At 37.4% G+C, this 26,007-nt stretch overlaps 1 protein-coding gene and 1 non-coding gene across 9 annotated transcripts in view; one reads left to right on the top strand and one right to left on the bottom strand.

Annotated features, from left to right (window-relative positions):
- The window catches only part of ATXN2 (ataxin 2), a 123,511-nt gene that overhangs the window by 74,788 nt on the left and 22,716 nt on the right, over positions 1–26,007 (bottom strand). For all 8 annotated transcript variants that reach the window (XM_025889733.2, XM_025889734.2, XM_073881122.1 and 5 more), the window contains exons 2-5: positions 16,796–16,829; positions 15,443–15,502; positions 14,884–14,955; positions 14,161–14,311 (exon numbers count right to left, since the gene is read on the bottom strand). In XM_025889733.2, the coding sequence (XP_025745518.2) occupies positions 14,161–14,311; positions 14,884–14,955; positions 15,443–15,502; positions 16,796–16,829 (317 nt within the window). The remainder of the gene's footprint in view (positions 1–14,160; positions 14,312–14,883; positions 14,956–15,442; positions 15,503–16,795; positions 16,830–26,007) is intronic.
- LOC112837523 (U6 spliceosomal RNA) lies at positions 244–347 on the top strand. Its single transcript, XR_003211763.1, has one exon. It is a non-coding gene; the product is annotated as a U6 spliceosomal RNA (small nuclear RNA).

The following is a 26,007-nucleotide window of genomic DNA, read 5'->3' as shown; positions in this document are numbered from 1 at the left end:
TTGATTTAGGCTCAGGTCACGATCTCGGGGTGTTAAGATCAAGTCCCGCATCCGGCCCCTGGGCATGGAGACCGCTTGAGATTCTCTCTCTCCCTCTCCTCTGCCCTCTCACCTCGCTCTTAAAAAAAAAAAAATTCTTTGTGCTAATGAGGGAAGTTAACTAGGAGAGTACAGTAATGTCGGGATACAAACTATCACAGGAACAAGAACAGAGAGGAAGAAAAGCATGCGGATGTAGTGCTCGCGCTCCCTTCGGCAGCACATATACTAAAATTGGAATGATACAGAGATTAGCATGGCCCCTGCGCAAGAATGACACGCAAATTCGTGAAGCATTCCATATAAAAATAAAAAAATAAAAAATAAAAAAAAAAGAATGCGGATGTAACATCACCAAGGAAAACTTTAGAAAGCAAGGTAAAAGGAAGAAGACAACCTTCTTCCCAAACAGAAACCAAAACAAAAAAATTTTGTTATTTATAACAAAAAAAAAAGGAATACTGAGGAATAAAGCTATCAACAGAAGTATAAAACTTATACCCTGATAACTACAAAACATCTGAAAAAAATTAAAGATGACCAAATAAATGGAAAGATATACCATGTGCTTGAACCAGAAGATTTAACATTGTTAAGATGGTAACATTCCCAAAAATGGATCTCCAGATTCAATGTAATCCCTATCAAAATCCCAGCTATCATTTTCGAGAAACTGACAAGATGATCCTAAAATTCACATGGAAATGCAAGGGACCCAGAATACACAATCTTAAAAACAAAAACAAACAACACTTTGAGTACTAATACTTGAATTCAAAACTTACTACAAAGGTACAGTAATCAAGGGGCACCTGGCTCAGTCAGTTAGGCATCCAACTCTTGGTTTCAGCTCAGGTCATGATCTCGGGGTCATGAGATTGAGCCCTGCATCAGGCTCCGCACTCAGTGCAGAGTCTGCTTGAGATCCTCTCCCTCTTCCTCCATTTGCCCCTCCCCCCCACACGCTCTCTCTAAAATAAATAAAATCTTTAAAAAAAAAAACACAAAAAAGTATAACAATCAAAAAAGAATAATACAAACAGAAGGATAGACATATAAATCTATAGGCTATAACTTAAGAGTACAGAAATATACCTTTACATTTATGGTCAACTGAACTTCAACAAAGGTGATAAGACATTTGAATGGAAAAAGAACAGTCTTTTCAACAGACTGTACTTGGACAAGTAGATATCCACATGTAACACCATTAAGTTGGAGCTCTATCTCACACTTTATATACAAAATTTAACTGAAAATGGATTATACACATAAAGATGAGAGCTAAAAAACAAATAAATATGAGAGCTAAAACAATAAAAATCTTAAAAGAAAGCAAAGGAACAAATCTTTATAATCTCAGAGTAAGCAACTTTTTTAGATACAACACAAAAAGAAAAAACAACAAAAAAGAAACATAAACTGGACTTCATCCAAATTGAAATCTTTTGTGCTTTAAAGGACACCAGCAAAAAAAAGTGAAAAGATAAACCCACACAATGGGGAAAAATATCTGCAAACCGTGTCTGGTAAGGGAATGACTGGTACCCAGAATATTTAAGAATTCTTACAACTCAGGGGCGCCTGGGTGGCTCAGTCGTTAAGCGTCTGCCTTCGGCTCAGGTCATGGTCCCAGGGTCCTGGGATCGAGCCCCACACTGGGCTCCCTGCTCAGCGGAAGCCTGCTTCTCCCTCTCCCTCTCCCCCTGCTTGTGTTCCTTCTCTTGCTATCTCTGTCAAATAAATAAATAAAATCTTTTAAAAAAAAAAGAAAGGAAGAAAGTTTAAACTTGGAAATACAAATTCTTTTTTGTCTAACCTTAGCTGAATTGGCACTCATCTTGACAACTTTCAAGTAACAATGGTCATAATACTGGTGACTGCTTCTTCATTCAGGCATATTGCTCTGCATTCAAATCTATAAATGCATATTTGACTGATATTTTATCAAACCAGTGACATATAAACCAAATCATCTGCTTTATATTAACCTGAAATAAAGCTAAGTAATGTCTTTGCACATTGCCTTGTTTAAAGCTATTAATAAAATATGGAATTTCTTAGACACAGTGCTTATCAATCTCAGAAACTGAATCATACTGATAACTTAAGGCTGTATCTCTTTGGACATGACCACCAAATGGCAAAATCGTAAAAACTGCAAGGCTATGATGCCTCAAATTCCTAATCCCTTTAAGAGAAAACTGTATTTAATAAGATTTTACTGTGGATGTAAGTAACTTCTAGGATCTGACATCATTTAGTCATTTGGAAATAAAGACTACATTGCTTAAGAACTACCTTGGAAAGACTCAAAAGGGATGTCAATCATTTGGAAGTACAGCAACATACTTTTTATGAAGCCTATACAATTTCAAAATGCAGCCTTTAAGAAGGGGGAAAAAAAAAAAAGACCGGGTTGGGGGTGGGGGGAATCTTTTCTCCTTGATAGCTATATGCAACTATAAAAAAAAAAAAAAGGTCATTATTCCCTCTTCTCTGACAACAAAATAATACAGCCTAGAAGAGTGCTTACTTTTTAACTGTGATTTCCATAAAAATTTCTGAGTCCTAGAACTCAAAGTAAATTTATTACCACTCAAGGAAGAAATGACAGAACCTTAGCAGGAAAACTGAGATGGAGGCTGTCAGAACTGCTGCCGTAGGCAAGGATCTAAAGGACATCAGCTTCAAAAGTGCAAATACAGTGGAGGGAAAGCAGCAATAATGGGCTTTTTGAAACACGGTAAGCCATCTGAAAAAACTTTCCTGAGCAAGATGTTGCTCCAAGGAAAAGGACAGTATATCATGTGGGGAGTCTTCAGTTTCAGTCCACACATTACCTGCTGTGTTAAAAATAAATTAAATATTAAAAAACAGACTCTAAAGGGCGCCTGGGTGGCTCAGTTGGTTAAGTGACTGCCTTCGGCTCAGGTCATGATCCTGGAGTCCCGGGATCGAGTCCCGCATCGGGCTCCCTGCTCAGCAGGGAGTCTGCTTCTCCCTCTGACCCTCTTCCTTCTCGTGCTATCTCTCATTCTCTCTCTCAAATAAATAAAATCTTTAAAAAAATAAAAATTAAAAAATAAATAAATAAAAAACAGACTCTATGGTTTTCTACTTAGAATCAAACCAAACACTCAAATCGTTTTCTTTTGTTCTTTTCTGACCATCTGACCTAGGTACCCTTTTGACCAAAGTCTAGAAAGAATCAACAGATGTGGAAAAGCAAACCCCAAATACTGTTCTTGTTAAAAATACAGCATGCAATTCAATTTGTGTCTCTATCCCACTTATGGAGCCCCATAGGTAAGCCTAGAGGTTAAGTAGGAAACAGGATAATCTGAATCAATGCACCATTTAGAAAGTGCACAGGATATAGGCCTTTCAGAATAAATGGCCCCATAAATGCTTTTAATGCTACAATATTCGACCAAAAGTTTAAATAAAGTCCTTAAGAGTCAGTAGCTCTATTTAGACAGCATCAAATTGTGTCAAAATGCATTAATGATGAAGAAATCTTATACTCTTCTTACATAAAATTATATTTTACAGTACTATGATGAAATAATATTAAAATCCCTCAGAGGAAAATATACCCAACTTAAATATGAAAAAGCAGTTCTTATTTTCCTTACTAATAAACTCTGAAAAATGTACATACTGAATTCTCTAAACTTCAGGCAAAATATTTTTAAGATAAACTATTTCCTCATTTTTACTAACCCAGTATATAACATGAAAACACTGGAAGTAATAAAACATTTGAGAAGTAATTTTCTTAAAATCTAAACCAGCAAAATTAAAAGTTGAGCTATAATTTTCAGAAATTTTTTTAAAGAAATTTTCCCATTTAATATACCACTGTATAAGACTTAAAAATCAACCAAGTATCAGGAGTAAAAGCTTAAACTGACAGGGGCACCTGGGTGGCTCAGTGAGTTGAACATCCAACTCCTGATTTCAGCTCAGGTCATGATTTCAGTGTCATGGAATAAAGTCCCATGTTGGGCTCTGTGCTCAGCATGGAGTCTACTTGTCCTTCTCTCTCTGCTCCTTCCCAACTCACTTTCTCTCTCAAATAAATAAAATCTTAAAAAAACAAAAAACCTTAAACCCACAAACTAGATTTCTGTGAAAAGATCTAAATGAAGATCAACAGTCAAGACTCCAAAGAATCAAGTGCACACCAAATCCTACAGCAAAGCCAGATTAATATAACACAGAACAAGAGAAAAATGGAAACCCACCTTTGAGGCTTGATTTACTTAAACAAGGTGATAGGGGCACCTGGATGGTTTAGTTAAATGCCTTCAGCTCAGGTCATGATCCCAGGGTCCTGGGATCAAGCCCCATGTAGGGCTCCCTGATCAGCAGGGAACTTGCTTCTCCCTCTCCCTCGTCCCCTCTCCCCTGCTTGTGCTCCCTCTCCTCTCTCTCTTCTCAAATAAATAAAAATCTTAAAAAACAAACAAACAAAAAAAAAACCCACCAAGGTGACAGATTCCAGAGAATGTTAGATTTCTATTTCCTATATTATCTCCAAAAGAGATCAAAAGAAATTCTAACAAAGATGCCAACAGAAAGATATTTTGTAGGGTATCAGGAGGTGACATTCTGTTTTCAGCCTTTCCATTAGACTCCTAGTTCAGAACCCATTTTGAGGGGCTAGGGGGAGTCTTTATACCACCAGAAAGAATGAAATGGATCAATGGGTCTAATCATTACTAGAGCAATTTTTTTAATAAAAGGTAACTGTTTTCATCTCAAAAGTTAGAGAGAAGGGAAAATGGAAAGAAAGTAATTTTGTTGAAAATTTAAGGGGAAAAAAGTAAATTCAGAAACGTTCAGGAAACAAAAAACAGAATTGAGGAACTGAACTGCCAATACCATTAGCATACAGTATTCTTTTTACAACTTATTCTTTTTTTTTTTTTTTTTTATTTATTTGAGAGAGAGAGAATGAGAGATAGAGAGCATGAGAGGGAAGAGGGTCAGAGGGAGAAGCAGACTCCCCGCTGAGCAGGGAGCCCGATGCGGGACTCGATCCCGGGACTCCAGGATCATGACCTGAGCCGAAGGCAGTTGCTTAACCAACTGAGCCACCCAGGCGCCCTACAACTTATTCTTAATTCTATAGCAAAGTGTTGAGACCTAGGTTAAGAAAAAGCTAGTAAATAAAATTAATTCCAATTCTTACAGCTGTACAAACACTTTTCTGTTTCGTTGGCAAATATGTAAAACACTTTACAAATTAGACTGTTCTTTTCTTATTAAATTAGAAGAACAACTGTTCAAGTGCACATGCTCCCTTAAAACTCTCTGCCAGCACTGATCTGGGTAAAAAAGTAGTCAAATGGAAAAGAAATTAAAATGCAGACAATTTATCCACATTCCTTCACTGCCCTGCTTTATTACTTTTTTTTTTAAGATTTTATGTATGTATTTGGCAGAGAGCGACACAGTGAGAGAGGGAACACAAGCAGAGGGAGTGGGAGAGGGAGAAGCAGGCTTCCCGCTGAGCAGGGAGCCTGATGCGGGTTTGATCCCAGGACTCCGGGATCATGACCTGAGCCAAAGGCAGACGCTTAACAACTGAGCCACCTAGGCGCCCCTATTACTACTTTTAATATATGTGCTATTCATAGGACTTCATTGAGTCTGTGCAGAGCAAGAGAAAAAATAAAACTAAAACCAGACAGTAAATGAGTAAACTAGCATTATTACACTGCTGCCAAGTAAACAGTCTTCCTGGACTCATGTGAATTACCTACCGGAAGAGCTCAAAAATGCTACTTGTTTTTGCTTGAGCTGTCCTGACTAGCAGAGTGTAAGTTGTTTTCTGATTCCCTATCATGGGCTAGTATTTATCTTGCTCACTTTTATCATTCAGCAAGCTGACCAAATAAAAATCATATTCCATTGCTTTGAAACTACATTTCTTTGATTACTAGTGAGGTGGACTACCTTTCCATATGTTCACTGGCCATTTGAAAAACTTTTTTTATTCGATTTTTCCCAGTTTGTACCATGTCTTCCAAAATTTATGGTACTTTTGGACACATCTAAGTCTTTAATTTTTTATACTCAACTATTTCAGTCTTTTATATTATGAATTTTGGCTTTGGTGGTCATGCTCATAAACTCCTTCATAGATTTCCTCTGGAATTTCTATGTAAGCTTTTTTTTTTTTATACTTCTCTTTTTAGCCATTTAGGGTTTATTTTGGTGGTGAGTATGAAGTAGGCATCTAATTCCCCCCAAATGTTGTACCAACACCATTTAATAAATAATCCACCTTTACTACAGATTTAAAGAGTTATCTTTATCATATTATTAACAAAATACCCATATGAATTTTATCTGTTTTGGATTCTCTATTCTTTACCACTATGGCAACTATGGTTTAATTCTGATCCATTTTAATGTTTCACAGGGCAAGTCCTCCTTCATGACTCTTGTAGAAAAATTTCCAAAATTCTTCTTTTAATAAGTACTATCTTATAAATTTTAGAATCATTTTATCACTTTCTACAAAAAGATACTATCTTTAGTGATTATTTTGAGGAAAAAGGACAATTTTTCAGTGTTACATATCTCCATTCAAATGGCACGTTTCTCCATTTAGTCAAATCTACTTTTTTTTCCTTCAGTAGTGTTTTCATAAAGTCTTCAGCCTATTCACGTAAACTATGCTTATTTCTACGCTCTTCTAAGTCTTGTTCCTTTGTGAAGATGTCTTCTTTTTAAACCATCTAGCTGATTAATGCTGTTCAATAGTTTTCATATATATCTTAAATCAGACCACCTTACTCTTATTATTTTTATTTTGTTTATCTAAGTAAAATTCTATTTTATTCTAGAGGTTTTCATTTGCTTTTTGTTTTTAATAAATGAAAAATTATTGTTTTGACCTTGGCATACACATGAAGAATACAGCAGAGAATTTTTATATGCTCTAAAAACATATAAAGAAATGAAATTTTAACAAATCAAAGATATTTTAATAAACATGCATTACTTCCCTATTGCATACCTCCAACTACACTGTTTAATGTTTCATCACCTGTTCTATACCTGTTTATTTTTTTAAATCTCAATAACCTCTGTGCCACCTCCATACTGGCCTCCATAAATGTTAGTTTCCATTTAACTACTTGGCCCCAGCATGGACACACACCTTCTCTTACCAGCCCATAGTAAAGCTGAGGCAGTCAACTTTCTGATGGTTCAGGTTTTAACAGAAGAGTATTAGAACACAGAATTACTCAGCTAGCTCACTAGAAAAACTAGTCCAAAGCCCACAGGCCCAGGCCAATCTCTTTACAGAGCTTTCCTGCACTGCTCCCTGGATATCCCCCAGCCAAGACCACCTGCTTATCCATCACCCCATCTGCCTACTCACCACAGGGCCTATCCTCCCTCCTGCCAAAGGGCAGACTGTTGATCATGAGCACTTGTCCAGCTTTATAGCTGCTTGCCTGTCCAACATTAGCACTGCTTGCCCATCTACAGAGCCTACTGCCTGCACTCTTAGCTCCAAGAATGTGCCTCTTCAGCTGCAAGGCTTGCGGCCTGATCACCCTACTACAAGACCACCCATGAATGAATTTAGAAGAATTTAGACTCCTCAGAATTCAAGGTTTTCCAATCTCTGCAGAGATTTGTCTCTTCCTTAGATATGATAGATATGGCCTTCCTAATGTCATGCCCTTCAGAAGAGATCACTCTCGGGGTACCTGGCTGGCTCAGTCAGCTAAGCATCTGCCTTCAGCTTGGGTTGTGAGCTTGGGATCCTAGGATTGGCCCCTAGTTGGGCTCTCTGCTCATCAAGGAGTCTGCCTCTCCCTCTGCCCTTCCTCCCGCTCGTGCTCTCTCTTTCAAATAAATAAATAAAACCTTTAAAAAAAAAAAAAAAGAAGAAGAAGAGATCATTCTCTGTTATTCACAGGACTGTGCCCTATCAGAGCTACAGGACAACCACATGAGAACACAACAGTATCACACCAGAATAAAATAATCTATATGACTTTATTTCTCTACCCTCTAATCACACATTCACACCCCAAATTCCTCCAACTACTACAACAATTCTTCATGTCTCTGAACTCTATTTGGAATTCAATGCCACCAATTTTAACATTCCATTTTTCTGGAATTCCTTCACGTGCCTTGGTATTTCCAACTGTGAAAATGCCTGGAGCAGAACTTCTTAACATGGAGTACATGAACTCCCTAGGGAACTGTGAACACAACAGAATTAAATGTAAAAGTCTGTGTGCATGTTTTTCCTAGGGTCAGGGTATACAGTTTCACTAAGTTCTCAAAAGGGACCCAAAATAGATTAAGTCTTGAATTTCTCTGTACTGTCTATAGCAACAAGCACAGCAATGAACACATTCCAGGGCTCAGTAAGTATTTGTTGGCTGGCTGTATACATAAGACTTACCTTCTAGTTTCTCACTCTTTGCATAAAATAGTTTTTAAAAAATATGTGAAGGTCCTAATTTCATTCATTCAAAAGACATTTACACTGTGCCTGTCCGATGTGGGAAAACACTACACTAGGCTCCAAGGATTAAAAAAAAAACAAAAAAACAAAAACAGTATCCATGCACAAGGAGCTCAAAGTTTAATAGGGGAGACAGAAACATCTAATTATATGATACAACATGGTATAAAGGCAATACAAAAGATGCTGGGAGTGGGTTTATATGTGGTTGCTGAAATTAGGAGAGTATAAAAGGACTGAGAGGCAGGAAGATCAGTGGGCAAAGAAACAAGCAATGGGAACACACACACATTTAAGAGCACTTTGACAGAAATGAACCCCAAGACTGGTCAGGGAAGGAATGACGAATAAAACACATGAAAAACAGAAGAACAGCTTCTGAGGGAAGATGAAACCAACAGTGTCAAAAGCCACACTAAGTCTGAAAAAGACTACAAAGGACCTAGCAATGAGAGGTTACTTCCAGGTAGTTCCCCAGTAGTGAACATAAAAGTCAGATTATGTTGCAAAGAGGAGTCAATAGAAAATAAGAGTTAAGATGTTTGGATAATGGGGCGCCTGGGAGGCTCAGTCAGTTAAGGGTCTGCCTTCGGCTCGGGTCGTGATCTTGGGGTTCTGGGATCGAGTCCCACGTCAGATTCCCTGCTCAGTGGGAAGTTTGCTTCTCCGTCTGCCCCATCCCCCTCTCAAATAAATAAATAAAATCTTTAAAAAAAAAAGATGTTTGGATAAGAAAGGAAGACAGGATAGTAAGTAAGAGTTCAGGATAAAAAGGAATCCTTTTCAGGAGGGGAGGGACTTGAATAGGTTTTCTGGCTAAAGGGAAGGAGTAACTGGAGATGAGGAGGTTGAAGAGTCTGGAAACAGAGGTGTCATAAAAGAGCAAGAATCCAGGAATGCGGACGCCTGGATGGCTCAGTCAAATGGGCATCTGTCTTTGGCTCGGGTCATGAACCCGGAATGCCAGGATCGAGCCCCGCGTCAGGCTCCCTGCTCAGAGGGGAGCCTGCTTCTCCCTCTGCCTCTCACCCAGCTCGTGTTCTTGCTCTCTCTCTCAAATAAATGGATAAAATCTTTGAAAAGAAAAAAAACAAAGAACCCAGGAATGGTAAAATAAACAGAGTCAAGGGCATGATGGGAGAAGTTGGGATTCAACCGGAAGTGAAACATCCCATCTACTAAAACCAAAGGAAAGAGAGTAATGATGGCAAGGGGAAGATAAAGTTGTAGGTAAGGGAAGGAGCAGATAGTTGATGATGGGAGACCATTCCCAATAATTAATTTTCTCATTTGTCATTTTTCAGTTATTGTCACAAATAGCTGGAAAGAAAAGTGACTCTTCAAACTAAATCCAATTTCAATGGTCACATATAAGGAATAGATGAAATTACACAGTATTAAGAGTCAAAGAACGAGTTAGAGACAAAGTATGTTCTATGTTATTTTACCAAAGACAGTACAGTATGTATTTCTGATCAGCTCCAACAACCCAAACACAGTAGGAAAAAAGATCTAGGACGAGAGTTGGCAATGTTTTTCTATAAACAACCAGAAAATATTGTTTGGCTTTGCAAGCCATATAGTCTCTATTAACAACTACTCAATTCTATCGCTGTAGCATCAAAGTGGCCAGAGACAATACATAAATAAACAGACATACTGTGTTACAATAAAACTTTATTCACCAATGAGTGGATCTGGCCCACAGGCCTTAAGTTTGCTGACCCCTGTTCTCTAGGCTGAGGACATTGCCAAGGAAATGAAATGGTAGAAAGAAGCCTAAGTCAGGAGCAGGAGAATGAAATAAGAAAGTAGACACAGGGGGCGCGTGGGTGGTTCAGTTGGTTTAGCATCTGCCTATGGCTGAGGTCGTGATCCCGGGGTCCTGGGATCGAGTCCCGCATCAGGATCTCTGCTCAGCGGGGAGTCTGCTTCTCTCTCTCCCTCTGCCTGCTGCTCCCCCTGCCTGTGCTCTCTCCCTCTCTCTGTCAAATAAATAAATAAAATCTTTAAAGGAAAAAAAAGAAAGAAAGGAAAGGAAAGGAAGGAGCCACAGAACTAAAATGTAGTTGAGTTGGGGTATTTAATCAAAGAGCAAAATAAGAATAAAGGAACAATAGAAAAAGGAGAAAGAGAGTAAAGGAGAAAAGCAGACGAAGAAACACTGGAAAGAAAAAGGAAACCAGGTAAAAAGTGAGTAGAGATAATACCTCAACTCCAAGGTAGAAAGATGCAGAGAGAAAAGCAGCTTTATGCCCTAAAGAATAGGTGGCAAAAGGAAGCAGGATGAAAATGAGAGCATCCCAGGTCTGTCTGCAATGGAATTCAGATAAAGGATAAAACACATACTAATTTTCCAGTGATAATCTGATGGTCTAATTATGGGTGTGCAAAAAGAACCCACAGCTTACAAAATGTAGTTATTTTTCATTTTGCCCACAAATCAATCTGGTAACATACACAGCATCCAAGAGATCAAATGAAACTTATTCACGATATCATAAAAAGAAATCAATTATTTCTAGGCCTCTTATTCACTTGCATACGCATATGAATGACTTTAAAAACATATTAAAATGAAAAACTTATTAAAATCAATAAAAGTCAGCATTAAGAAGTTAAAAGCCATAGTAGCCTTTTAAAAGTTTCCCGAAAAATAAAGCCAGATTTAAAAAAGAAAAGAATCTTGAATAATATAATAATTTGTGTATTTATATTATATAGGAATTTTGTTTCCTTTTGGCTTTATTTGTAGGGAAACCCTTTAAAGTAAATGCAGATTTATTCTGACATAGCTAAACAACAAATTAGACCACATAATTTATGTCACAATAGTACAATGTTTAAGAACATGATTTGGGTGGGGGGGTGCCTGGGTGGCTCAGGTCATGATCCCAGGGTCCTGGGACTGAGTCCTGCATCAGGTTCCCTGCTCAGCAGGGAGCCTGCTTCTCCCTCTCCCACTCCCCCTGCTTGTGTTCACTCTCTTGCTGTCTCGCTTTGTCAAATAAATAAAACCTTTAAAAAAAAAAAAAAAAAAGAACATGATTTGGGGGTTAGTGGGTGCTGGGTTTGTGTCCTCACTTTACCAAATTACTGGACTGTGTCTTAATTTTTGTAATTAATGAACCATGCCAATTAATTACTCTAAAAATGTTTCCCCTATACTAACATTATCTCCAAAATAATACTTACAGAGGGCAACTTCTGCCAGGATAGTATTAAAAACCTGGCTTAAGAGACCTGAAATCCTAAACACATGATTTAATACTATTTTCAGGATACTATGCACTGGACACAATTGTATAATTCACTAAACCCCTACAGTCTTTAAAATAAAATACCCGGGCACCTGGGTGGCTCAGTCGTTAAGCGTCTGCCTTCGGCTCAGGTCATGATCCCAGAGTCCTGGGATCAAGTCCCGCATTGGGCTCCCTGCTCCTCGGGAGTCTGCTTCTCCCTCTGCTTCTCTCTCTGTCTCTCATGAATAAATAAAATAAAATCTTTAAAATAAATAAATAAAAAATAAAATACCCAAAATTACTCCACTATGGGATATCCTCAGCAAGAAAACTGTGTTTTTATGTATATAGCAAAATACATCCAGCCCATTACGAGTGTACTGAACACTGTCAAAGCTGTCGCTCTGAACTGTATGTTCTTGGCTTTCTACAACGAACACAAATTACCTGAGAAATAAAGACATATTAAAATAAAAAATTTAAAGACATTATTTTGAAGAGGATCAAAGAATGGGATACCATAGATATTTCCAAGTAATATTTATCTTTCCAAATTTGGGAAATGCCAATTCACTTTAAAAACAAAAAACAAAGTCTACTGTGAATGGCTGTTAGCTAAACGGCCTGGTACCCAACAGAGTAAGGAACATTTTGTTGTTGTGTCCGATACTTTTTCTAGAGTGTTATGTACTAAATTCAACTGAAATTGTATTTTCCCTTTCAGCTTATTATCCAAAATTAATTTTTAAACTTAAATCAGTAAAATACTTCAACAGTATAAGCATAAATAAAATTTTGTGGTCCTAGGCATAAACAAGACCAACTCCTAAGGCAGCAACTAAAAAAAGACTTGTTTCCTTGTATGGGCCATTGAAGGGCTCTTAGACAAAGAGTTGTGAATCAGAGACACAGACATTTGAGAAGGTACAAAAACAGAACACAGTGCTTTCTTCAGCACGGCAAAGCGGTTAAAGGTACCTAGCACTGCTAGCTTCTGAAAAAAACAAGCTAACTATAGGTAAGAACCTTGTTAAGGGTCCAAGAGAAAGGCTTTAACTTTCTGGTGGCTTGTATTTCTAAATAAGAGTGTTGAAAAATGAACACAGCAACAAAAACAGCTACTGGTATAGACTGAATAATGAAAATCAAGAATTGTGGTGAGTCAAAATTCACAAGAGAATGAACTACAGAATTTGACCAGAAAAATCAATTTTAAGAATTTTAGAACCAAGTTCAAAATTGCCCAGAAGAACCTTTCAACATGTTATGAATACTCAACACTGCAGAATACGCTCTCTGAACAAGTAACAGCAATTCCCGTATTTCCCTCCTCAGTGGACACTTGAAACAGACTAAATTTTAATGTAACTACAACACCCCTTTTATATTTTCAAAACATAGTCCCATACTCTGAATTTTTTAAAAAAATATGCATGTTCTACTTCTTTACCTTTTTCATCTCCATTAGAAGATCGTTTTTCCATCCACAGCTTTCTGCCTTTCTCCCTTAGACCTGTACTTTATTTCCAGGTCACAAAACTAAAATATTTATAGAACTATAAGCATAATAAAACTAGATAAGCATTATTTATAACCATTTTAAAACTAAAAATTTAGGGGCGCCTGGGTGGCTCTAGTTGTTAAGCGTCTGCCTTTGGCTCGGGTCATGATCCCAGGGTCCTAGGATCGAGCCCCCATCGGGCTCCCCGCTCAGCGGAAAGTCTGCTTAGCTTCTCCCTCTCCCACTCCCGCTGCTTGTGTTCCCTCTCTGTCAAATAAGTAAATAAAATCTAAAAAAAAACAAACTAAAAATTTATAAAGGACTGTAAGCCAAATAGGACAAGAAATTGCAGTTGAGTATAACCTGTAGCATTCTTGACCATGAACTGTAGAAAATTCTCTACAAACTTTTTTTTTTTTAAAGATTTTATTTATTTGACAGAGAGAGACACAGCGAGAGAGGGAACACAAGCAGGGGGAGTGGGAGAGGGAGAAGCAGGCTTCCCGCTGAGCAGAAAGCCTGACGCGGGGCTCGATCCCAGCACCCTGGGATCATGACCTGAGCAGAAGGCAGACGCTTAATGACTGAGCCACCCAGGCGGCCCTCTTTACAAACTTTTTTAGTAGAACACAAACTCTCATTATTTATCCTACTAAAAGTACCAAGGACTCCTCCTCTGAAGTTTTAAATATTTTCCAACAAAAATGCATTAAAATTCCCGTCTGTCTTAATCAGGTTATTCTAAAAAGAAAAAAAACAAAAAAACAATTTCTTAAAAAAAAAAAGGTCTGTATAATTGATGTATAGAGTCTTTGTTTAAATAAATCTTATAAACCATGAAGCGTATTTAGGAAATAAAAATTCACCTCTTCTTGCATAACTGGAGTCCATATCTTTAAACTGTACCACAACAAAGTCTGAACACTTGAACAAAATACTCTCCATTATTTCTTCACGTTTTGGCCCCGAACTGGATTCCATAGTTTTCTCATGTGCAGCATCAAGTACCAAATCACACTAAAATGAGAAGCATGAGTAAATATTCAAAATATTTATAAAATAAAATATGACAGGGATTCTTTAGCACATCAAGGTACTATTTCTTACAGGTCTTTGACAAAAATAATCTAGGTCAAAAGCACCTTATAATCATACCTTTTTCTTGGAAATATGACCTATTATCTATTCCATCATTCAAAAATCCTCTTATCTAAAAGTTGATCCTTGCTACTATAGTCTGTTTTAAGTATATTAATGGTGATAAAGAAGAAAATAATGAACCACTCAATCCCTCTTCTAGCCCCCAATGCTTGAAAAGGTCAAGATATTTTAATAAGCACACAGAGCAAGTTTAATTATACAAACCAGTCTATAAAATAATCAGTATTTGAAACTGAAGAGCAAAATCAGTCAAAGTGGTTTTAAAAAGTGCTGTAAAGAACATGAAAATGTGACAAGCATGCCCACCTCACAACTATAAATTGCTAAATCAGAAACTAATAGACAGTGTCAGGAAGCCATACAAACATACAGTAGTTGATGATTCATGGGGTTTTAGATGTAACAAAAAGGAAAAGAGTAAAAATTACCTTAGGACTGTATGTTTTAAAAACTCCTTCATATATACCTCCGTTTTTCACTTGTACTTCACATTTGGATCCCTAAAAACATACAATTAATTTATCAAAGAAACAGTGTGCTACCCAGTCAGGAGGGGTAATTGTTTACATTTTACTTTTTATATAGCTCACCATGCTTCATTCAGCATATTAGGTAGTCACTGACAGAACAATAAAAAAATTCTAAAACATTAATACACTGAATTTTCAAAACTCCTCAGGAGGCCCTGCTCAGAGTTTGCAGTATGAATTTAAATACTGAAGTTAAATATTTCTGATTCTGGATTTAATAGGTGACAAAATAATGCACTAAAAACAATCAACTACTACTGTTATTTTATACACAGCAGGGTTAACAAGAATGCTTTTTTATAGTGAGTCACAATAGTTTGAATGGAGTTCTATTTTTTCTAAATAATCCTGATTAAATGTGACCTAACTTTGAGAATCATTCATCTACATTTTAACATCATGAAATTACTTTACTGCACTCCCAAGGCAGTTTCTCCCCAATAATCTGGTAACTTACAACAACTGACGTAAGTATATGAACCATCCTCATATTTGCATAAATTCCATCAAAAGAAATCTGGAATATTAAGAAAAAAACATTATTAGCAATCAGTATTTATCCTTGTCTATATATGAAAGTTAACATTTATTTTGTTACAAAATGCTATGTTTATAATACCTTACACATGCATTAAAGAAAGACTTGATTTACTATGATCTTGTTTCTTTAGAGAACAGAAGCTTAAGTTTTCAACAGTGAAAACAGTCATACCATCTAACAATGTTTTGACTACATGTGATACAAAAAAGCAAGTGAACTTCCATATATGAGGAATGACAAAACCACAGAAACAGAGGACAGATCAAAGGTTGGGGAGCAGAGGGAGGAGGGATCACTACAAAGCAGCATAAGTGATTTGTTTCAAGGTGAGAGAACTGTCCCGTTATCTTGACTGTGGTGGTGGTTACACAACTGTATGCATCAAAACTCAAAGACCTGAGGGGCGTGGGAGGGATGGGGTGGCTGGGTGATGGACACTGGGGAGGATATATACTATGGTGAGTGCTGTGAATTGTGTAAGACTGATGAATCACAGACCTGTACCCCTGAAACAAATAATACATTATATGTTAATAAAAAAAAAAACTCAAAAGACCTGTACACTAAATAAAGTATACATAAATAAATGGGGTGGAGGAGTGTGCACCTTTGTCAAAAACCCTTGACTATCTATCTTCTCTTAGCATATATGAATCAATGATAGTGCTCTTAGGTCTCATCAACCACACCACTCCTTACTACATACTACATAAGCATGTGTCCTTCTGATTCAAAATAAGAATATCTGTCCAGTAATGGCAAAGTCTGAAAGATCAATGACAGTTTCACATTTATTTTTTCCATCACAAGAAACTGCCCTTCATGCCGTTTAATTTTCTTGATAAAGTTCTAAAATTTAAAACCAGAAGGCCTTTTTCAAGGGAGAAAAATGGAACGACTTAAAAGAGGGCATTAATTCAAAATCAAAACCCCAAAGAACTTTGCAAACTCTAGTCCTGGTGTTATACTTATTTTTTTGGGGTGTTATTCATTTAGATTTGCTTTTAGCCGTTTATAAAACAACAAATGACTCATTACTTTGCATGAAAAATACTATTTACAGATTATCTGACATTTTATATGTAGAATCATCTCAAAAAATAACACATATAGCTAATAATTTTATACCAAACAGTACTGAGGTGTAAAAGTTATAGGAGATATAAAACCCAAGAAAAGGGATTTCTTTTCACCTTGGCTTTGGTCTACGGTTCAGAAATAATATTTTAGTTACTAATTCTTCCAAACAAGTGACATTAAATTACTCACCGTGGATTGAGGCAGTCCTTTGCTGTTTCGACCTCTGAAAAAATGAAACGTTTCTTAAGTTCAACAGGCTAAACAAGCTAAGAAAAATATTTTCAAATTTAAAGTATCTTATAATTCCATTCAAATAAAGCATAGGTAATCTGTGGGGAAGGCTCATCTAATATTAAGTATAAAGGCTACCTAAGAATGGTTCCCTCTGTGCTTTGCTGGCTCAGAGACCCAAAACAGGTATGTATCACGGGAGGGAAGAAGGAGGAAAGAATGTGAACATGATCAAAATAAGTGAAGTAACAATAAAAATAGCCTACTGGGAAAAAATAACCAATTCTAAACATGATCATCTTTACTCCCAAACCCTCTGTTACAGAAAGCTACTTAGGAATAAAATATAAATTCTACTCCTAATTTAACTGACAAATTATTGAGACTGGCATCAAAGTCACCTCCCATGTTTTTCCCTTGCCTCTAAAAATAGGCACTATGTTTACAACTGCAGAAAAACATTTGAAAATAAGTTAAAAGCATTCAAAGCACTTTCACTTCTAAGTACCTCTGTCAGGATCTATATAACAAGTACCTTTCCCTGCCAATCCCCTACCTCGGATCAATGCAGTACACCAAAGTCAGCTGTCAAGTTATTTCCAGTAAGGTGAACTCAAGTGAATTTAGTTATACAGCATAATACAACCAAAGGCTTATTCCACTGGAAAAGATTAGGCTCCTTATGAAATGATAAAAACATTAGTAACATAAAATGCTATATTCCTCATAAACATTAATTACTCTGGAATAACAGGACTGGAATCTCTTTTTTTTAGAGAGACAGAGAAAGTGTGAGCAGGGGAGGGGCAGAGAGAGAGAGGGGGAGTCCTAAGTGGGGCCCACACTCAGCATGGAGCCGGACTCAGGGTTCAATCTCGTGATCGTGACCCTGAGGTCATGACTTGAGCCGAAATCAAGAGTCGATGCTTAACTGACTGAGCCACCCAGGCACACCTGGAATCTCATTTTAATGAAATAATCAAAATACTCAAGTCACAAATCCAAAAAGAAGCACAATTCAGGTCTAAAAAGTCTTAAGAGTTATGAATGGTGCCAATTCCCAGTAAAACAGCACTGACCCGAGAACTCCAAGGACAGGGCTGGTTTGCTCTCCAGCTAGCTCAGTCAGCCTCTCTTATCTAGAAAATAACATCTTAGACCAAAGCACCTCTGAAAGCCCTTCCATTTCTAACATTCTGATTCCGTAACTCTTTGCCTCACACACAGCACAGAGAAATTACTGAAGTTCACAGAATAGGACTAATAATCCCATTTATAATACTACAAACCAGATACTACAATAAGCACTATGTCAAATCTCTCACCCCTAACTTTACAGGTGAAGAAACTGAACCTTAGTTAAATATCTTGACCAAAATCATCTGGCTAATGAGCAGTAGAGCTCATATTTTAACCAGGTGATCCAAAGTCTAGGCTTTTCATTTCTAGGTTATATTCTGCCTCCCTAAAATTGCATCACAAGGAATAAACTAACTTCACAATTAAACCTGACCAAATTTTTACATTTTTTTCAAGCATCATTTGAATTTATTGGGTTTTTCTAATTATTTGTAGTCTGTAATCAAAGGCTACCAAATGGCTAAAAATCCTGCTTAAGATTATCTTACCTTAGTGGTTGCTGAGATGCCAGAGTTAAGACTTAAACAAATGCCACCAATTAAGTACCTTTAAATTCATGTGGCATTCCCACAAAGCTATTTAAAAGAATTTACAGACCCTCTATAGAAGTCACAGTATGTTTTTATTGATTATACAATTACATCTTTGACTAATAAAGAACTGTTTTGACAATCCATTTTACTTAGAACAAATCATTCAACAAAGAAAATAATAAAAGACAGCAGTATAAAATGGTACAGAGTGTAGAAACAACAGATTTCCACTGACCAAACCAGGAAGCTGAATAACCAAGGGGGAATGTTAGCATATCATAATAGCATTTCCTGAAGCTTATGCTACAAGTTCAAATTCATTTTTTTTTTTTCCTTTGGGGATCTACTTAGATTATGCTTTACTTTTAATTTTTTTTCTTTAGTGTTTTGGAACAAAGCATCTTAATGTTTCCTATGTAACAAAAACTGAATTTCAAAGAAGCCAAGATCAGGGTCACCTGGGTGGCTCAGGTCATGATCCCCGGGTCCTGGAATCGAGCCCGCATGGGGCTCCCTGCTAAGCATGGTTCTCCCTCTCCCACTCCCCCTGCTTGTGCACTCTCTCTCCCTCCCTCTCTAATAAATAAATAAAATCTTAAAAAAAAAAAGCCAAGATCATACTCTAGTCCTAAATATACTTATTAGATGGATCAGATTTAACAGAACAACCATATCCAGGATTCTATGCTTTCAATTGTTACTGAATATGAAGTTAAGGTGTGATTCAAAATGCCAAATTAATATAAAGAAATTTTTTAAATAATTGTTTATATTGCTCCAAAATAATACAGGAGGGAGGAAATAGGTGGGGTTGTAATGAAGACTGGCATGGCATGAGCTGCTAACCGTTGAAACTAGGTGACAGGTGTGTAGGGGTTCAATATATCATTCTGCCTGCTTTTTACAATTTCCTTAAGTTAAAAATAAAAAGTACCTTCTAATATGATGCAATTGGAGCCCGGATTTAAGACCTACTAGTTTACAGGAAACATGGTGTGGGAGAATCTATTAATTGATACCATGAGGTTATGAATCAGTTAAACCCAGAATGTGGTAAATTTGACATAACAAATGACAGCTTCTTCAACAAATAAGTGGCAGGAGAAGAAAAAAAACATAGCACAGGGAGGGAAAATTATAAATTTAAAGACACATAAATGAAAAGCAAAGTGTCGCCTCTCAATTTCAAAACTTATTACAAAGCTACAGTGATCAAAATAGTGTGGTACTGACATAAGGACAGACATAAAATAAAATGGAATAGAGGGCCCGGAAACAAACCCTCACATATGTGCTGAACCCTTACACCTTATAACATACACAAAAACTAACTCAAAATGGGTCAAAGATGCAAAGTTAAGAGATAAAACTATGAAACTCTTAGAAAAAAACATAGGGGAAAAGTCTTCATGACTTTGAATTTGGCAACGATTTCTTAACTGTGACACCAAAGTGCACAAACAACATTAAAAAAAAAAACAGTAAAAAGAATATCAAAATTAAAAACTTTTGTGCAAAGGATTATCAGAGTTATCAGAGTGAAAAGACAACACTTTTCAGAATGAGAGAAGATATATGCATTTCATATATGTGATAAGGGGTTCATTCCAGAATACATAAATAACTATAGCTCAATAACAAAAGAACATACAACCCAATTCAAAAATGGGCCAAAGACTTAAACAGCATTCCTCCAAGGAAGTCATACAATTAGCCAATAAACACGTGAAAAGATGTTCAACATCACTAATCATCAGTAAAAATGCAAATCAAAACTACAATGAGCTACTACCACTTCATCCCCACTACTATAGCTACTATCAAAAAGACAAAAAAGATCACAAGTGTTGGCAAAAAACTGGAAACTTTTTTTCCAATTGGAAAAACTGGAACCCTTGTGCACTACCTGTGGGAATGTAAAATGGTATAGCTACTGTGGAAGATAGTAGAGCAGTTCCTCAAAAATTTAAACAGAATTACCGTATGATCCAGCAATTACCACATCAGAATATATATCCAAAATAACTGAAAGCAGGGATCTGGGGACAACTGGATGGCTCAGTCGGTTAAGTGTCTGACTTCAGGTTCAGGTCATGATCCCGAGGGGCCTGGGATCGAGCTGTGCGTTTCCCTCTCCCTCTGCCCCTCCCCCCCGTTTGTGCTTTCTCTCTCGTTCACTGCTCTCTCAAATAAATAAATAAAATCTTAAAACAAACAAAAAAACCTAAGAACAATGATTTAACTTCTACTTTATTGTCCAAAATGTCTTTAATTTCTTAAAATAAAAAAATTCAATCCTCAAAGCCTTGAAATTCAAATGTCACCTTTTCAAGAAGTCTTCCTTGGATTACACCATCCCAATCAAATACACAGTGCTCTCTTCAACTCTCCAGACTGGAATCTGACAAAACCAGATTTGTATTATAGTTACTGGTGACCTATCATATGCCCACACTACTCAGGGCCATCACCTGACCAAACAGTGCTTTTGTGCAAATCAGAAAATGATGCTTCCTCCAGGGAGTCAAAGCCTCACACTACAGAAAACAGTGTCATAAGCAGGCAGTGCTTTTGTGAAAATTAGAAGAGGTACCAGAAATGGAGGTAGCCCCAAAGGCACATGGTGTGGCCAAAGAAAGCCCTGGATTTCAACATCCAATCATGTCCTTGGCCAAAAGCTCCTGGATGAAATAAAACCTAAACCAAGACTGGCAGACAGTATCTTATACATCTTTGTACCATCCACCAAAATCAGCACAGAGGAACCGTAGCTGACATATGACATATACTTAATAAATATCTAATGAATTAATGAGCCCAGTCAAAAAGAAAGAAGATGGAGAAAGATTTCAAAGTAATCATTACGTTAATCAATGGTCAGCAAAATACAGCCCATAACCTGTTTTTGTTGAGATTCTGAGCTAAGTGTGTTTTCAGGTAGGAATGGAGGGAGGAAGGCAGGAAAGGAAGGAGGAGAGAAGGGACAAGCCAAGAAGAATATGCAACGGAGAAGTTACATGGCCCATAACACACCTAAAATACTAACTCTCTGGGTCATTTCAAGAAAAGCTGTTGACCTCTGCGCTGAAAACAAAATGGCTGCGATGTCAACAACTGCAATTTAAAACATAAGGTCTACTGCTGTTTTACATGAACCATTATTCTAAAACAAATTTCTTGATAGCTTATTACTTTTTTCATATGTTTAATGTACACATAATTGAAAAACGTCATCAAAGTGCTCTTGTTCTTAATTATTTTTAAGGTTTACAATGGAATTGAGGTTGATCCAAATTTTGAAAAATCAAGGTATTTTACTAATGTACATCTGATGACAATACAAGTAAATTTCACAAAGTCAGGGACTTTGTATTGATTGTTGAATCAAAAGCACCTAGCATAAAATAATGAAGGGATAAATGGTAGATTATAAAATAGACTTGACATACCACCTTGTGAATCTCATGAGAATCTTGATTAGAATTATAAAAAAATGATGAGACACTTGAACTGGAGGTTCTAGCTTGGGCCATACCAAGGCAAGAAAAAGAAATAAAAGGCACCATGATTGGACAGAAAAAAAGGAAAACTGTCTTTAATAATAAAGACAGCATGATCATTTATGCAGAAAATCCTAAGAGAATCTGCAAAAAGTTACTAGAAATAAGAGCTTAGCAAAGCTAACTCAAAATGGATCAATGACCTAATCACAAAAGGGTTAAATGAAACTTTTAAAAGAAAATAGGGGAGAAAATCTTTATAACCTTTGGTTAGACGAAGATTTCAGATAAGACAAAAAAATGTAAACCATAAAAGCAAAAAACTGACAAATTAGACTTCATCGAAGTTTTAAGTATTCTGGCCTTTGAAAGACTGTTAAGAAAAATTAAGTCAACCCACAGACAACGAAATATTTGAGAATGTATGTCTGATTATAGACTTATACCCAGAATATACAAAGAACTCCTACAACTTATTAAGAAGATAAATAGCCACACAGTCATTTAACCAGATAAGACTTAGTCGGTAAAATTAAAGCCTGATAATACTAATCACTAGGAAGGATGCCAAGCAACTAAAACCCTCACACACCACTGGTGGGAAAAGGAAATCTAGATTCCTCTTCCTGGAAAAGAGTTTGGCATTTTCTTATAAACATACTAGGGTGCCCGAGTGGCTCAGTCGGTGAAGCATCTGCCTTCGGCCCAGGTCATGATCCAAGGGTCCTGGGATGGAGTCCAGGACTCCACTGGCTCCCTGCTCACCGGGGAGTCTGCTTCTCTCTCCGTCCCTCCCCCCACACCCCGGTTCGTTTCGCTCTCTCTCAAAAATAAAAACACTTTAAAAAATAAAGTTAAACATACTAATACAACCTAGCAATCCCACTCCCAGGTAATTATTCAAGACCAATGAATGTGAATGTTCAGAGCTGATTTATTCACATAGCCAAATACTGAAAACAGTTCAAATGTCTATTACCTGATGAATGAATAAACATATTGTAGTAGTACATCCTTAACAGAGGAATACTACTCAGTAATAAAGTTACAAATTACTGATACATGCTACACACAACATGGATGAATTTCAAAAGCACTGTGCTAAAGAAGCTAGACACAAATGATCCCATTTATATGACATTCTAGAAAGGCAAATCTATAGATAGAGAATCAGATCAATGAATGACCGCCATGGGCTAAGGAAGAAAGGATATTTATTATAAAAGTACAGAGGGAACTTTATAGGGTGGTATCTTGTGATAGTGATTGCATGACTATACACATTTGTTAAAACTCAAAGAACTTTACACTGAATAGGATGAGTTTACTGCATGTAAACTATACCTCAAAAAACCTGCCACTCCCCAAACTAAAGGCAAATCCAAAGAAAAAAGAAACCCCTAACACATATACCTAAAAAAGGTTGAATTTTATAACAAAATTAATCTGATGTTAAAAATTCATTATATTGGGGCACCTGGGTGGCTCAAGATGGTTAAGTGTCTGCCTTCGACTCAGGTCATGATCCCAGGGCCTGGGACTGAGCCCCATGTGGGACTCCCAGCTCAGTGGGGAGTCTGCTTCTCCCTCTGCCCCTCTCCCTGCTTGCGCTCTCTACGCCTCCCTCTCAAATGAATAAAACCTTTAAAAAAAATTCATTATACTGCACACTTAAAATTGGTAAATTTTACTGTATGTAAGTTATACTTCAGTAGTAAAGCTGATTATTTAAGAGACACACACAATTGGGAAAATCTGAATTGACTAGACATTAAATATTACTTGAGAATTTTAATTTTTTACATGTGATAATGCTTTCATTTTTTGTTTTTGGTAATCTCTACCCCCAATGTGGGGCTTGAACTCATGACCCTGAGATCAAGAGTCACACACTCTACTAAGCCAGCCAGGTGTCACTACATGTGATGTTTTTAAAACTTCCATTCTCTTAGATATATATTGAAATATTTACAGAAGAAATGACATGTCAGGAATTGCTTTAAAATACTATGGGAACCTACAGTAACCAAGATAGTATACTGCCAACATAAGGACAGATAAAAAAGCAATGAAATAGCATTCACAGTCCAGAAATAAATTCTTATAGTTATGGTCCAATGATTTTTAAGAAGAGCCAAGACAACTTATTGGGGAAATAATAGTCTTTTCAACAAACAGCGCTGGCACAACGAGATATCCATATGCAAAAGAATGTAGTTGGACCTCTACCTTATACCATATATAAAAATTCCAAATGGATCAAATACCTAAATGTAAAGGCAAAAAAACTATAAAAACTCTTAGGAGAAAAAAAATAGGGGTAAATCTTCAAGACCTTGGATCTGGCAATGGATTCTTTGTTTTTGTTTGTTTGGGTTTTTTTAATTTTTAATTTATTTATTTTTAAAGATTTATTTATTTGAGAATGAGAGAGAGAGAGTATACGAGAGGGGGGAGGGTTAGAGGGAGAAGCAGGCTCCTCGCTGAGCAGGGAGCCCGATACCAGACTCGAACCCGGGACTCCAGGATCATGACCTGAGCCGAAGGCAGTCGCCCAACCAACTGAGCCACCCAGGCACCCCTTTAATTTTTTATTTTTTTAAAGATTTTATTTATTTGACAAATCGAGACACAGCGAGAGAGCACAAGCCGGGGGAGCAGGAGAGGGAGTAGCAGGATCCCCGCTGAGCAGGGAGCCCGATGTGGGGGGCTTGATCCCAGGACCCTGGGATCATGACCTGAGCAGAAGGCAGCCCCTTAACCAACTGAGCCACCCAGGTGCCCGTTTGGGTTTTTTTTTAAAGATTTTATTTGAAAGACAGACAGAGACAGAGAGAGCACACGCATAAGCTGAGGGAGGGGAAGAAGCAGACTCCCCTGCTGAGCAGGAAGCATGACACGGGGCTCACAACAGGGCTCGATCCCAGGACCCTGGGATTATGACCTGAGCAGAAGGCAGTCACTTAACCAATTGAGCCACCCAGGCGCCCTTGGCAATGGATTCTTAGATAGGACTCTAAAAGCACAAACAATGGATGAAATATAAATGGAACTTGGTCAAAATCAGAAATTTGGGGCTCCTGGCTGGCTCAGTCAGTAGAGCACGCAACTCTTGATCTCAGGGTCTGAGTTCAAGCCCCACACTGGGCCTAGAGTTTACTTATTGAAAAAAAAAATCAAAAATTTTTTGTTGCGAAATACATCAATAAAACAATAGCAAAAAAAAAAACCCAAGAACAAAAACCCCCAGAAATATGAAGGGACTACGGACAAGTTATAGAAGAGATCTCAGGATCTCTTCCTAACCCGGGAAACCAAAAGCACTAGGACTCCAGAGTGCAGTGTTTAAAAAACAGGGCATACCATACCAAAACCCAAAGGTCTACTCTATTGCCTTTCAGACAGCTCAGTTTCAAATCCTAGGCCAGCCACTTACAGTAACCCCAGAATGATTAACCACTCTGGTCCCCAATTTTCTTATCTGTAAAATGTTAATAAGAAAAGTCACAGGGTTGGGGGTGCCTGGGTGGCTCAGTTCGTTGAGCATCTGACTCTTGGTATCAGCTCAGGTCATGATCTCAGGGTGGGGAGATCGAGCCCTGCATCAGGTTCCATGCTCGGTGGGGAGCCTGGTTCATCCTCTCCTGCTGCCCCTGCTTATGCTTGCTCTGTCCAATAAATAAATAAAATTCTTAAAAAAAAAAAATTCTCTTTTCCTCTGACCATCCCACCACTCACTCTCAAATCTTTAAAAAAAAGTCACAGGGTCACTGAGGATCAAATAATACTCAAAATGTACATATACATACATTCTTGTGCAAGCACACACACTCTCATTTGGACAAAAGTTATACTGTACAGGGGCGCCTGGGTGGCTCAGTTGTTAAGTGTCTGCCTTCGGCTCAGGTCATGATCCCAGGATCCTGGAACTGAGCCCCACGTTGGGCTCCCTGCTCCGCGGGAAGCCTGCTTCTCCCTCTCCCGCTCCCCCTGCTTG

Source organism: Callorhinus ursinus, unplaced genomic scaffold, assembly GCF_003265705.2.
Source record: "Callorhinus ursinus isolate GAN/ISIS: 27379988/994484 unplaced genomic scaffold, GSC_fseal_2.0 scaffold41, whole genome shotgun sequence".
Lineage (NCBI taxonomy): Eukaryota > Metazoa > Chordata > Mammalia > Carnivora > Otariidae > Callorhinus > Callorhinus ursinus.
This window is presented reverse-complemented; position numbering and strand designations above follow the sequence as displayed.